Source organism: Hevea brasiliensis, chromosome 17 (assembly GCF_030052815.1).
Source record: "Hevea brasiliensis isolate MT/VB/25A 57/8 chromosome 17, ASM3005281v1, whole genome shotgun sequence".
NCBI lineage: Eukaryota > Viridiplantae > Streptophyta > Magnoliopsida > Malpighiales > Euphorbiaceae > Hevea > Hevea brasiliensis.
The window spans coordinates 56,077,283-56,093,030 of NC_079509.1; the positions used below are offsets into that span (position 1 = coordinate 56,077,283).

Here is a 15,748-nt window from a genome sequence, read left to right on the forward strand (position 1 = left end):
ACCTAGAGGCAAATGATCTTTGGGAAGTTGTTGAGGAAGACTACGAAGTTCTTTCATTACCAGACAATCCAACATTAGCACATTTCAAATCATAAGAAAAGGAAAGCAAGAAAGTCAAAGGCAAGAGCTTCTTTGTTTGCTGCTGTCTCATCAACAATTTTCACTTGAATTATGACAATGAAATCAGCATTTGAAATCTGGAATTTCCTCAAAAATTAATATGAAGGAGATGAGAGGATTAAGGGAATGCAAGTGCTGAACCTAGTCAGAGAATTTGAGATGCAGAAAATGAAAGAGTCAGAGACAATTAAAGAATATGCTGATAAGCTTCTTAGCATTGTCAACAAGGTAAGATTACTTGGTTCTGAATTTTCTGATTCAAGAATAGTTCAGAAAATACTAGTAACTATCCCTGAACGATTTGAAGCTACCATTTCTTCCTTGGAGAATGCTAAAGATCTGTCAAGAATCAGCTTGGAAGAACTTCTAAATGCTTTGCAGGCCCAAGAACAAAGAAGAATAATGAGGGCTGAAGGTTCTGTGGAGGGTGCATTGCAAGCTAAATTGCAAATCAAGAAAAACAAAAAGAAGAATTCTAGCACACCAGAAGCAGCTGCTAACACCAGCAATAGTAGTGGAGGAAAAAACAAAGAATTTCCTCCTTGCAAACACTATGGCAAAAAGGGTCATCCACCTTTTAAGTGTTGGAGAAGACCTGATGTTAAGTGTGATAAGTGCAACAAGTTGGGGCATCATGAGAGAATCTGCAAAAGCAATTTTCAGTAGAGGAATGAGGCTCAAGTTGCAGACCAGCAGGAGGAGGAAGAGCAGTTGTTTGTAGCAACTTGTTTTGCAAGCAATAGCTCATGTGAATGTTGGCTAGTGGATAGTGGTTGTACCAATTACATGACCTATGATCAAGAGCTTTTCAAAGAACTAGACAGATCAGAGGTATCAAAAGTCAGAATTGGCAATGGTGAGCACATTACTGTCAAAGGAAAGGGAACTGTAGCCATTGAAAGTTGCATAGGTACAAAATTAATTACTGATGTTTTGTTTGTACCTGATATTGACCAAAACTTGCTAAGTGTGGGACAGTTACTTGAGAAGGGATTTAAAGTCATCTTTGAAGATAAGCAATGTCTAATCAAGGATGCCAATGATAAGGAAGTCTTCAGAATCAAAATGAGAGGCAAAAGCTTCTCACTAAATCCAATGAAAGAGGAGCAAGCAGCTTATCCTATTGCAATGAGCAACACAGAGACCTGGCACAAAAGACTAGGTCATTTTCATCATGCAGTAGTCTTGTCTATGCAAAGGAATCAGCTGGTTCAAGGATTGCCACACTTAGAAGTTGATGTGCCAAATTGCAAGGCTTGTCAATTTGGCAAGCAAGCAAGATTACCCTTATCACAGTCAACTTGGAGAGCAACTGAGAAGCTGCAACTCATCCACACTGATCTGGCTGGACCTCAAAGAACTCCTTCACTCATAGGGAGTAAATATTACATAGTTTTCATTGATGACTTCACCAGAATGTGTTGGATTTATTTTCTCAGGTTTAAGTCAGAAGTTGCAGGAGTTTTTTTGAAATTCAAGCAGTGGATTGAGAACCCAAGTGGCTACAAGATTCAAGTTCTAAGGTCTGACAATGGCAAAGAATATGCTTCTGAACATTTTAACTTGTTCTGTGATGAAGCAGGCATTGAGCATCAACTCATTGCTCCATACACTCCACAACAAAATGGAGTAAGTGAAAGGAAGAACAGAACAATTATGGAAATGGTCCGGTGCATGCTCTATGAAAAAGGATTGCCTAAAGAGTATTGGGCAGAGGCTGCAAACACTACAGTGTTTCTATTAAACAGACTTCCCACAAAAGCAGTGAATGGGAAGACTTCTTTTGAGGCCTGGTATGGTTATAAGCCCTCTTTGCAAAATTTTAAAGTGTTTGGATGCTTGTGTTTTACTCATGTGCCACAGATTAAAATAGATAAGCTTGATAAGAAAGCTGAGCCTGGCATCTTTGTGGGATATAGCTCAATATCTAAGGCTTACAGAGTTTTCCAACCTCACACAAGGAAAATTCTCATAAGCAAGGATGTGCACTTCATGGAGAATGAGCAATGGAGTTGGAATACTCTGAGAAAAGAAGCGATTCTTGATCTTATACAAAACCAGGATGAATTAATTGATGACCCTCCTGTAAGAGGCACTAGATTGCTCTCTGATGTTTATCAAAGATGCAGTGTTGCTATTCTTGAACCAGCAGGATATGAAGAGGCTGAAAATGATCCAAGATGGATGGTTGCAATGCAGGAGGAGTTGAGAATGATTGAGAAAAATCAGACATGGGAGCTGGTTGATAGACCTGAGCACAGAAAAGTCATTGGTGTCAAATGGGTGTTCAGAACCAAGCTGAATGCAGATGGCTCCATTAACAAGCACAAGGCAAGGCTAGTGGTGAAAGGCTATGCTCAAGTGTTCGGTGTAGATTACTTAGAAACTTTTGCTCTTGTAGCAAGATTGGACACTATCAGGTTGCTGCTAGTATTGGCTGCTTAAAATAGGTGGTAGGTATTTCAACTTGACGTTAAATCAGCTTTTCTCAATAGATATCTACAAGAGGAGATTTTTGTTGAACAACTGAGGATTTATAGTAAAGGGTCAAGAGAACAAAGTTTATCTCCTTAAGAAAGCTCTCTATGGATTGAAACAAGCTCCAAGGGCTTGGTACAGCAGAATTGATCAACACTTGCTGGACCTAGGCTTTATGAAGAGTTTGGCTTTATGAAGAGTTTGAGTGAGTCCACTCTGTATGTTAAGCATGCTGATAAAAATATTGTGATTGTCTCACTTTATGTAGATGATCTCTTAGTGACAGGAAGCAATGCAGCACTTATTGAGCAATTCAAGAAAGAAATGATAAGGGTGTTTGAGATGACAGACTTGGGAGCTATGGCATTCTTTCTTGGCATGTAGATCAAACAAAATCAGCCAGGCATTTTCATATGCTAAAGAAGTATGCTAAGGAGATCCTAAAGAAATTTCAGATGGAGGAGTGCAAGCCAATAAGCACTCCTATAAATCAAAGGAGAAGTTTTGCAAGGAAGATGGGCGAGAAAGTGGAGAGACTAAGCAGTAACACCTAGGCAAATCCACATCGGCAAAACAGGAGAGATCTTTGGGTTTATAAGTTGGTGGTTTGTAACTCCTAGTGACGAGTTTTAAAACCGTGAGGGCTTCGGCCCAACATCTCTCCCGTGTTTTGCCGATGTGAGATTTGCCTAGGGTGTTACACTAACTACAGAAGTCTTATTGGCTGCTTGATGTATCTCACAGCAACAAGACCTGACATACTACATGCTGTGAGTATTCTGTCCAGATTCTTACATTGTGCTAGTGAATTGCATCTTAAAGCTGCTAAACACGTGCTTAGATATGTCAAAGGAACATTTGATCATGGAATTTTATTTCAACAAAGCCAGGATTTTCAGTTTCTTGGTTTCTCGAATAGTGGTAGGCTGGTTCCTATGATGATATGAAAAGTACTTGGTATTGCTTCACACTTGGCTCAGGAGTATTTTCATGGAGTTTAAAAAAGCAGGAGATAGTGGCTCAATCAACTCACGAGCGAGTTCATTCTTTGCTCCAGCGATGAATCAAGCTTTGTGGCTCAAAAAATTATTGGCTGATTTGCATATGGAACAGAAGGAAAGCACAAAAGTCTTTATGGATAATCAGGCAGCTATAGCCATTTCCAACAATCCAATTTTTCATGGAAAAACAAAGCATTTCAGTATAAAGTTGTTCTTTCTCAGAGATGTTCAAAAGGATGGTGCAGTGTGCTTGAAGTATTGCAAGACTGAAAACCAGCAAGCAGATATCTTCACTAAAGCTTTTCCTAGAAGCAGGTTTGAGTTTCTAAGAGAGAAACTTGGAATCTCCACCCACTGATGCAAGGAGAAGTATTGAATGTGTGCATCAATAGCTGCAGGGTTGCAGATATGGATGCTAACATGGCTAGCAGAGGTAGTGCATATGTGAAAACTAAAGGCTGCGGTGAGGTCTAAATGCCAAGTGTCTTTAAGATGTAACGCGGCCCACTAGTGATATTATGCGCTCTGGGCGAAGCCCTCACGGTTTTAAAATGCGTCACTAGGAGTTACGAACTGCCAACTTATAAACCCAGCATCTCTCCGGTGTTTTTGCCGATGTGAGATTTGCCTAGGGTGTTACAATCCACCCCCCTTATGGGACTCAGCGTTCTCGCTGAGATTTGCCCCACCATCGCTGAAGGTTGCCGCAGCGGAGCGCTCGATACCACAAATATAACGGCCCGGCCTACTAGTGATATTGTCCGCTCTGGGCCGAAGCCCTCACAGTTTTAAAACGCGTCACTAGGAGTTACGAACCGCCAATTTATAAACCCAGCATCTCTCCCGTATTTTGCCGATGTGAGATTTGCCTAGGGTGTTACATAAGATCAGGTTGTAAGTGCTGCAACTAATATTCAGTGCAACATATGCTCTTTGACCAAGTTTTTAGGAGATTTATTTTGATTTTCTGTTATTTACTAGCTGTTAAAGTTAATAGCTAAAGTTTAGGAAGTTTGTTCCTTTTATTTCTGATTTTTTAGTTGCAAACTCATGTATTTAAGCAGATCATTATTCAATAAAAAGAATAACCTTCTCCCATTTTCTTTGGTTCCTAATATGCTCTCTTTCTTAGTTAAGTTTGGCTAAGCTAAAATTCCATCATAAATTCTACAACTTTTTAAACAAGAAGACCAAAATGTGCTGTAGAATGAATAAGTTCACTAGCAGTAAGCTCCTGATAGAGCAGGTTTCAGGTTTCCAGGATTCAGTTCACTACTTTAATTTTCAGTAACAAATTCTTCAAAGTTTTAAAACTTCATAATTAGTATAAGAATGTATAAACATTAAGACAAAGTTCATAGAACTACACAACAATCAAATGGTTGTATAGGATTGAAGAAAGACTAACTTGACAAAGCAGGGCAATGATAATAGGAAAACCTGAAGCAACTGAAACAAGAAAAGAACTTCCTGGTCATTTTCTACATTATTCTGCCCTAGACAATAGGCTCAACTGGGGTTCAAATTCAAGAACTACAGCTCTATAGTTTAGGCATTTTATATAACGATGATGGCTCCCACTGGTAGGTTATGAAATGCAGCACTTCCTCATTTTCTCCAGCGGCCGATAACCCCTCCCATTAGCCTCCATTTCAGACGACGATTGAGAGAGAGAAAAAAATCGAAGTTTTTGAGGTTCGCAGCTACGGGCTTCAATTCGCCCAATGCCAGCAACCCTCTTAGCATGTAGTGGCTTCCTGTGAAGTCACCAACACCCTAGATCCATGATGCAACCTTCAGCCAACTGATCCTTCGTCTGTGACCATGACCCATGTGCTGAAAGTGAGGTGGGGACCCGCATGAACAGTGCCTGCAATAAAAGAAAATTTTATTTTCAGTTTTCCTTTTTGTTTTTTAAGTGTTTTGGGCTTCAAATTAATTTTTTAATGTTTTAATTTGGATCCTCTTTTACTTTTTAACCTCTGGATCCTCAGCTTAAAATACTAAAGAGTAAAGGGAAACAAAAATACTTATCTTGGATTAGACATTTAATTACAAGATGAATGAATGATGAAGAAAATAACCTATTACTTTAAATAACCTTTAAAAAAGTAATAAAATGGACAGTTACGAAAAGAAAATTGTTTTAATTACTTATGGAGAAAGGTATCAATGGAACTAAATATGTATGTATAAATGAACCAATAGTGCTTACTGGTTAATGCATTATATCCAAAGGCATTTAGCTGTTTAGCACTTGAAACTTTATCTCCAAGTGAGCTCCAAATTGGATATGCTATTGAGTGGATTTTTAATTTGAGATTTGATTCTTGGGTAGATTTTCTTTAAATGCTTTCTTTAGTATTGTTTCAAATGTTATTATATGTAACCTCTAGTTTTAATGCCAAGGTAGGCATGGCAATTGCCAATAAGAGTGCAGCTGATGGTATCGTCAATGGGAAAAGAATAAAAGAATTTTGATAGCTGAAAAGAGTGCTTGAAAAACTACATAATAGGGCGAGGCTTACGGGGAGTAGTCTCTGGCGATGAACCTAAACCAGAACAAATAGATTGCAACTGCAAGGATTGGATCAAGAAGAATGCTTTGGCTTTACATGCCATTCAAATTTCTTATGAGGAAGATACCATTTCAAAAAGAGGTTGCCTAATGTTGCCTCTCCTAAATTTGTATGGGAAAAATTGGCTGAAATTGCAATCGGAAGTAACCAGTTATAAGGAAGAAGGTAATTTTATGCGTGCGCACATACGCGCACACATGCATATAGGCCTATTGACCTGTTTTCGTAATTTAATTAAATATTTTAAATCTTGACAGAATCAATTAAAATTTTAAAATAACAAAAATTTTATCTAATTTTTGAATTAAATCTTGGGAAAGCTAACCTAGCATATTAGGTGGATTATTTTAATATCATGCTGTGGGACTCTTGAGCAGCATAAGCATACTATCCACAATCAACAGTTAAACTAAAATTAAAAAATAATTAATTGTTGTTAATTTAAAAAATTGTATTGCTTACTCTTATTTGCAATCCTTAAATGAAACTAGGACTAAGGCATTTCACTATAGAAGAGGAGACATGCCAGAGAACCAGTTGGCGAGGAGATTATGCACATCAAGCCTAGACTTTAGCTTCTGCACCTTCTGCTAATGCTGAAGTCCTTTCCACTGCTGAACCATTTGGGAATGTGCCAAATCTTATTTGGAGATGTTTTGCCTTGTTTTTGAATTTTTATTATGCCTGGACTATTTGAATTCTTACTGCTGCTGTGATATTAGAATTGGTAAACTCATTTTCGAACATATAAGTGCGTCTTTTCTCTGTTACTTCTTTTCCCTCTTTGTGTACACATTTTAATCCTTTTGAAAACACTAGAGTTTTGGAAAAACATTGTTTTTTATTAAATATTTACCTTATTTCTAGTTAAATTTTGTTCCAATCCTTTAGATATGGGAGATGTTTCAGAATATTTTTTAGTTAATTTGTTTGGTTTGTCTTAAAGTTAGTGTTTAACTTTCTCAATTTACGTTATTACTCTTTAGTTATATAGTTAACTAGGGTTACCTTTTATTATTATTATTATTATCCATATGTCAAGTGAGATATGAGACTTACTTATTTATGATACTCTTTCGTCCACAGATGATAGCCATAATTTTTTTTTTTATTTTGTTTAAAATTATCTGTCACATTTATAATACCAAAGATGATTAACTATTTTTTTTCTAATTTTACCCTTTTTCTTTGTAAAATAGAATAAATATTTATATAATTTTTTAGAACTAATATTATCACATCATTCTTAATTAAACCAGCTATTTATTACTTTCATATTCATTTCTTCATATTTCCAAAAAAGGGTAATTATCTAAATTATTAATATTTTTTTATGAAAATGATATCATCCAATCATTTCTTTAATCACTATAAAAACTTTAAATGTGACTATTATTTATAGACAGAGAGAGTAAAAAAAAAATGTCAGCCAGAATGTCACATAAGATATGGCACACTTTGGTGTGCGTATCCACAAGTATACGGGTCGTCTCAAGTAATAGAGTGATGAGTCAAGTATCGTTCCAATAAGGATTTGCCGTTTGAGTACCAAACTATGAAAGAAGCAATTATTTTGGCTAATGATTGATGAATAAATGGTAAATATAAATGAGCAAGGTAAATTGATTAATCTAATTGGAATGGGTAAAGAGCAAACAAATAAATTCTAAATCTAGTTTGCAATTAAACTAAATTAATAATGGGTAATTTAAATCAAAGTCTAATTATGTTAAAAGTGATTCCAGAGTTGGGGGTTTATGCATAAATTAATTGGGATTTTTCTTGGGCATTCCAATTTTTAGGGAAAAATAGAGTTTGAAGGTGATTAATTCTAAATTCCTTTGATATCTTTTTCAAGCAAACCAAAGTGTGTTCTAAAATAACCAAACCTACTTTCGTACGATATTTGATTAATTTAAAACCCATTAAGTTTTGTAACCAATCATTAATTCCTCTTAAAACCCTAGTTTATTTCTAAATCTAGGTAATTTTAAGTTCCAATCCTTGATTATCTATCAATGACTTTCACCTTTCGGTCCTTCAATCAAAGATTAACACAATACGCAATGGGTACCAACATTAGGCAAGTAAATCAAGCACACAAGAAAGGAATTAAATTTATGTTTATGTAAAATAAGAAAATACCCAGTTCAAATTCATAAATTAATCTAAATCATATTTCCCAACTCTGAAATCCAAAGAGTTTACTCACTCATAATGGTATTTACAAGAAAGATTAATGGAAAAGTAAAGAAAAACATGATAAGAGGACTAAAATAGAAAAACTCAGGTAGAAGAACCAAAAACTCTGGTTTCTAGAGCTCCAAAAGATGGTTGCAGTAGCTCCTCCCCCGAAAAATGGCGTCTTCTCCTCTCTCTGTTTTTATTTCTTTCCTTTTTTGTTTTCTCTCCTTTCCTCCTATGGCAAAAAACTAGAAAATAATAAATTTATATGGTCCCAAAAAGTTGCCCTAAAAGTAAATAAGAGCCAAGGAGTGGATAGAAAATGAGGTATAAAATTATCTAAGTCAGCAGCATTATTCACGTTCTGGCAGTCTGCTTAGGGTACGGCTTATCCCTAAGCAGCTTCTTAGCAAATTTCAGCCTCTGATTGCACTGTCTGCTTAAGGTTAAGCAGACCCTCAGCAAATCTCGGCAGACTTGGAGTAAAATGGACTTTTCTGCTCATGCTTAACTTCCAGCTTGACTTGTGCTGCACCTTAAGTACTGCCTTTTTACCCTAAGCAGGATCTTAAGCAATTCTTAGCAGGTTGTAGAATAAAAGCTTGAATATGTAGGATTTAAGCCGTGCTTGTCTTTCAACTTGAACAGGCTTAAGGTTAAGCTTATATGACATACCCTAAGCAACATCATAAGCAAAGTCTTAAGCAAATTTCGGCTAACTTGCTCTTTCAAAGTTTGATTTCTTCAACTTTCCTCCATGCTTAAAGAATTCCAAATTTCTTCAAATCACTTCCTAATGCACTCATTGATCTTCGATTTGCCACAAAATCGTATTAAAAACAACAAAGTTACAAAAATCAAATATAAAGTATCTAAATTTAACAAATAAGCTAAAATAAAGCTAAAAACATAAAATATACTAAAATATAAGGGCAAAATAGATGCAAAACTACCCTAAAATACCTATATGAAATGAGTGTAACACACTTCTCCAAATTCAATTTTAATTTTAGATAAAATTTTTTGACATTTTAAAATTTTGATCGCTTATGTTAAAATTCAAAGCGTTGAATTAACTTGTAAGAAGATGGATTATTATTTTTATTTTTGGTTTTCTTTTCCTAAAGAGAATATGATTTTGGTCTGAAATCAAACTAGTCGGTTTTGTCTAATTCAAGGCTGCTTCATTCATGCCAGTTTCAACCTAATTTTGGATTTGGATTAGATCAGTTCGGTTCCTAAGCCTAAACTAGACCGTAGGCAAGCTTGCCTAAACTAGACCGTAGGCAAGCTTGTTTTCAGCCATAAGCAAAACAATTACTGACCGTTAATCGCTAATATTTTACTGTTATTAATTATTGTTTAGTTAATTTTCCTTTTCTCTATTTTTTTATATAATAGAGACAAATAATAACTCATAATTAATAAATATAAAGACTCGAAGTCCAGACTTTTTCATTATCTGTATTTAATTTAAATAGAAAAAGAACAATTAGTTTACCTTTATTGAAATGGAGTTGGGTTCGGTAAGTGACGTGCTGATGTGACAAATATAGGCGAAGTTGGAGTGTTGATTTGGAGGTTAGGGTGCTGTCTGTGAGCTTCGAGAGCTAGGTTTGTTTAGGTGGGTTTGGATAGGTGAGTATGATCTCGCGGACGAGCTTGAGGAAATGGGTGAGTAGGTAGGTACTGTGGAGGTGCTGGTCTGGGGCGATTCTGGTCGAGGGTGAAGGGAAATGGCGGCTTTGTGTGGCGTCGATGAAAGGGCTTAAGTGAGGGGGGGGAATGGAGGGAGACGAAGAATATAGCATTCAAGGGAGAAAGTGAGCAGATGGATTGGAAAGTTGGTGTAATTAAGGGTGTGGAAAGTTGGTATAATTAACAGTGTGGAAATGGAGTGATGATTTTTTTTTTGTTAAATAGAAATGGACATGCGTATCTAAAATCAATGATAAAAATGGACCACACCTCAGAATCATTATAATTTTAAATATAAAATAGTAAAATTAAAATTAAAATTAGAATTAAAATAAAAATTAAAGATTAAAATTAATTTTCCTAATGTTTTAATTAATTTGAATCAAAATTAATTTGGATGCTCCTTTACTTTTAGCCATTGCATAACTTCTCAAAATAGTAAAGAAAAAGGGGGGAATAATACTTATCTTGGCCACATAATGCATTAGATACCTAATTAAAAGATGACTGAATGATTATGAAGAAAAGAACCTATTAGTTTAAGTAAGTAACAAAACATAGAAAGAATTATGAAAAAGTAAAAGTGGATTTAATAATTTGAAAATTTGCAATTTGGTCCCTCAATTTTATTTTATATTATACTTTAGTCCCTTGATTTTAAAAAATTAATTATTTAGTCTATCAATTTTGCACTATATTACACTTTAGTTTTTGAATTTTGAAAAATAAATTATTTAGTCTCTGTAATTTTAATATATAGGATAATTAGTCCTTTTATCAATGGATGAAATTATTATAATTTTTAAAATTACGAGAACTAAATTGTTCTATATATTAAAATTAAAGGAGCTAAATAATTCATTTCTCAAAAATTAGGAACTAAAATATAACATAGTGTGAAATTTAAAAACTAAATAATTAAATTTTCAAAATCTAAGGACTAAAGTGTAATATAGGGCAAAATTCAAGGACCAAATTGTAAAATTTTCCTTGACAAATTCTTCACAATTCGTATGAAAAGAAAAATGCTTTCATTGCTTGTGGGGGAAAATAATCAATGGATTGTTAATTAGAACTAAATGTGTATATAATAATGAACTAATTGTGCTCAATGCATGGTTAGCGCATAATATCCAAAAGGCAATTAACAACTCCAAGTGATCTCCAAATTAATTTGGTATGCTATTGAGTGCATTTTTAGTTAAGGGTAAATTTTCTTTATTATTGTTTCAATTCTTATTTTATGTAACCTCTTGTTTTAATGTCAAGGTAGGCATGGCGATTACCAAAACAAGTGGAGGTGATGATATCGTCAATGAGAAAAGAACAGAAGACAATTTAGAAACCTGGAAGGAGTGCTTGAAAAACTACCTTATTGGGCAAGGCTTATGGGGAGTAGTCTCTGGAGATGAACGTAAGCCCGAAGAAATAGATCGCAACTACAAGGATTGGATGAAGAAGAATGCTTTGGCTTTACATGCCATTCAAATTTCTTGTGAGGAAGATACCATTTCATATTTGATGAGGAGGTTCCCCAATATTGACTCTGCTAAATGTATGTGGGACAACTTGGCTGACATGCAATCAGAAGTAACCAGTTATAAGGAGGAAGGTAATTTTATGCGCACATAAAATATATATAAATTGAACAACAAAAAATTTCTACTTTCAATTTGATCCTATTTGATATTGATAAATCTAATAATAATTTTCTTTTTTCATTTTTTCGAAGAGAATATGATTCTGACCTGAAATTGGACTAGACAGCTATAGTCCAATTCAAGGCCACTTTTATTCATGCCAGTTTTGATCTAATTTTGGTTTTGGATTAGATCAATTCAGTTCCAAGTTTGAACTAGATGGTAGGCAAGCTTATTTTCAGCTATTGGCTTTTTGCTATGGCCGTTAATTATTGTTCGGTTCATTTTTCTTTTCTCTATTTTTTTTTCACATATATAATGAAGTTTCAATGAACGAATAATAACTAATAGATTATATGATAGAAGGTATCGCTTTTTTTAAAAAAAAAAAATCTTCTTCTATAGATGATAAATCACATAATTAATGAATGAAGAGATCCAAATTTTAGACTTTTTCACTCTTTTACTTAATTTTAAACAGAAAAAGAATAATTAGTTTAAATTTTTCTTTTTTTTTTTCTTTTAAGGTTGAATTAATATGTAATATATTTGGTGATAATTATTTCTCTTTTGCATGTTTAAATATTAATTGATGCAGCAACATCAAGCATCCTCGAGTACAGCAGCCTGCACATGGCAGTGGAACAAGGTGACTTGAACACTGTGATGGGATTGCTGAAGAGGAATCCCAATGATGTGAGAGCTAAGATAACAGTGATTGGACAAACAGCACTGCATGTAGCTGTTTTGGCTGAAAGAGAAAAGATTGTAGAAGAACTGGTGAAGTTTATGTCAAAAGAAGATTTGGAAATGAAAACCAACTTTGGTAACACAGCCTTTGCTCTTGCTGCCCTGAATGGAATGATAGATATGGCTAAGGTCATGCTGAAAAAGAATCAAGATTTGGTTACCATAAAAAATGATTACAATGGCCAAATTCCACTTGTTACGGCTTCTTTATATGGTCAACAGGAAATGATACGCTATCTTTCTGAGCATACTCCCATCCATTTTCTTCAACCTCGAACTAATGACAAGAATGGCGCCACACAACTTAATTGCCTTATAACAAATGAGATGTACGGTATGTGTACACACTAACATGTAGACATGGTCACTGGTCTGATATTCAAAGTTTAGGTGAATTGGGATAAGACTATAGAATAAGTTTCAATTATGAATTTTGTTCTGATTTCAATTCGGTTCAATTTTGATCGAGCTCATCATTTAAAATTTATTTAAATTTTTCATCATATATATATATATATATATTCTAAAAATTTATTTTTTATTTCATCAATTCAATTCTTATATTTTTTTATTATAATTATAGATGAAGCATTGGATCTGCTTAAAAAGTATCCACAACTTGGTTACACCCAAGATTTTCATAACAACTATGCTATCAAATTGTTAGCCAATGAACCTTCGGCATTTTTAAGTGGAAGTAAGCTTGAATTTTGGAAGCAATGGATCTACTCATGTAAGTATATGTATCTCCCAGATTTTTTTAAAGAAATTAGTCTATTATAAATGAAACAATATAAATATGTGAGACCCATATGCAAAATAGATAAATCTTATCATACATCTGCATCTTATTCCATAATGAACCACGTTGCCATGCAATAATTATTACTTAGCCAAAATTAAATCTATTCAAATTGTGTCTTAGGGGTAGGGTTTTGAAGAGGTAGGACGTAGGTCAAGTATATTTCCAAGACTGTGTTAGAATATATATGTTTGGGATAAGAAATTTGATGAAATAATGAGGAAATATAAACTATATATTTTAACTTGAAATTTATATATTTAATTAATTATAAGGTGTGCCGAATGTTTATCTTGGTGAAATGTCCTCTCGGGAGCCTAATGATGAGGAGAATGGCCAAAGGTCTAATAGTCCAGGCTCAAATTATGGGAAAATCAAAACAAAACAAGGTATATTGTGCTAAATACTCAAATCATTTTAATGTGGTGATGTTGTTGATTTGTTGTAGCAGTAATTAACTTTGCAAATCCAATCTTTTAATTGCTACAGTGGTCAATTTATTACATCGTGTTGTTTGGAGATTCTTGCAATTTCTTGGTAAGCAACACTCTATACAACTTTTTTCTGGAAATTCCTATCTAAATCAAAGTGTATATACTCAATCACTCAGTAATCAACATATCATATTTATAGGCAGGCCTTATTATATTTTTTAATAGAACCCACATTGTGATTTTAATTTTAAATAATGTGTCTGTTTTAAATTATATGTATACTATAAACTGAGCGCAGGTAAAAGTAACATTTTATTTCTCAACTTATTGTATTGATCTCTCCACTAATTTTGTGCTGCATGTTGCTAGGATTAGTTGTTGCGTTGATCATGGCTTTTGTAGATGGTTTCTAGAGCTAGTTTTCTAGCTATAGTTCTATTTTAATAAAATTTTAAGCTTATCAAAAAAAGCTTACGTTGTATTGATTTATAGTATTCAATCATTTTAGTCCCTAAAAGCATCAAAGATTTAAAGCTCAAACACGCTAAAGCCTTGCAACTCCTCAAAGTCATTGTCAAGGAGATCCCAACATTAAGCAATGAACAACTCAAGAATATTGGCTTGGATCAAGTGATCTATGATGCAATCAAGTGTGGTTCATTTGAGTTTATCAACGAGTTGATCACATGCAATCCAGTAATTATATGGAGAGCTGATAAAAGAGGAAGAACACTATTTGCACATGCAGTCACACTTCGTCAAGAAAAAATCTTCAACCTAATCTATGGATTGGGTGCAAAGAGACGTACATTTGTGATTCAGAGTGATGTGTTTAGAAACAATTATTTACATTTGGCTGCCAAGTTGTCTCCTTCCTTTCAACTTGTTCGAGTCCCTGGAGCAGCTCTGCAAATGCAAAGGGAGCTACAATGGTATAAGGTAATCATTTTTATATTTAGAATAAAAAAAGAAGAAAAATGCTAATATCGGTTGAGAGTGATGCTCATTTATGCTAATGATTGACGTGGGTTGTACGTAGTTTTAGTGGTGGAGTCCACATCAATCAATAGCATCTATATGTGTCAATGGTAACAATTTACAAATAGACATTTTCAATCGCTCGACTGGAAAAAGTTAGGCTTGGCTTGAAAAGGTCTCTGAGCCTGTGAATAGGTCTATGTATAATTGATGCTAGCAGTTCCTATGAAAAAAAAATGCTTGAACTTTGGATGAGAAAAAACCATACTTGATTATTTCAGGAAATAGAGAGCATGGTACCACCAAAATTTGGAGAAAGACTCAATGAAAATGGCCTCACACCCGTTGCTTTATTCACTAAGGAACACAGAGAATTGGTAAAAGAAGGTGAGAGGTGGATGAAGAACAACACAGCATCATGTATGGTTGTCGCTGCTCTCATTGCCACTGTCATGTTCACAACAGCATTTACAGTTCCAGGAGGGAACGATGAAACAGGGTTTCCTATTTTCTTAGGTTATGATGCATTCTTGGTATTTATAGTTTCAAATGCATTATCACTCTTCTCTTCTAGCACTTCTGTACTAATATTCCTAGGAATTCTCACAGCACGTTTTGCAGAAATAGATTTCCTCGAGTCCTTGCCTAAGAAATTGATTCTTGGCCTTTTCACTCTTTTCTTCTCTGTGGTAACCATGATGATAGCCTTTGGTTCCACCCTTTTATTATTCTGGAGAAAAACTTTCTTGGATCGCTATTCCCGTCACTATTCTTTCCATAATCCCTATTGTTTTCTTTGTATTCTACCAATTTCCTCTCCTGATTCAGATGGTGAAGAACACACACAAACGTTCAATCTTTGACAAACCAAAGAAATCATAATTAATTCGATTGTATGTATTGGATTTGTAATCTTTCGTTTGTTCTATATATGTATGTCTCATTGGTTATCAAGTATCTACTTTCGTATCTGTGTTTAAGTATTTAGAATGTCTTTAGATATGTATTTTTCTTAAAATCCCACTGACTAAATTCCAGAAGTTTTAAGCAAGGACACCAAAATGTGTGGGCTTTTTACCGTACA

General features: G+C 34.4%; 1 protein-coding gene and 1 pseudogene across 1 annotated transcript; both read left to right on the forward strand.

Annotated features, from left to right (window-relative positions):
• The first annotated feature begins 246 nt into the window (after positions 1 to 246).
• On the forward strand, positions 247 to 786 carry LOC131175307 (uncharacterized). The gene has a single exon (XM_058139036.1). It carries the CDS (start codon positions 247 to 249, stop codon positions 784 to 786), a length of 540 nt encoding a protein of 179 aa, XP_057995019.1.
• A 10,549-nt stretch (positions 787 to 11,335) lies between these two features.
• On the forward strand, positions 11,336 to 15,546 carry LOC131175308 (ankyrin repeat-containing protein ITN1-like; annotated as a pseudogene).
• The last annotated feature ends 202 nt before the right edge of the window (positions 15,547 to 15,748 follow it).

Coding starts and splice junctions, on each gene's coding strand:
- LOC131175307 (XM_058139036.1), top strand. CDS start 247: ATGCAAGTGCTGAACCTAGTCAGAGAATTTGAGATGCAGAAAATGAAA.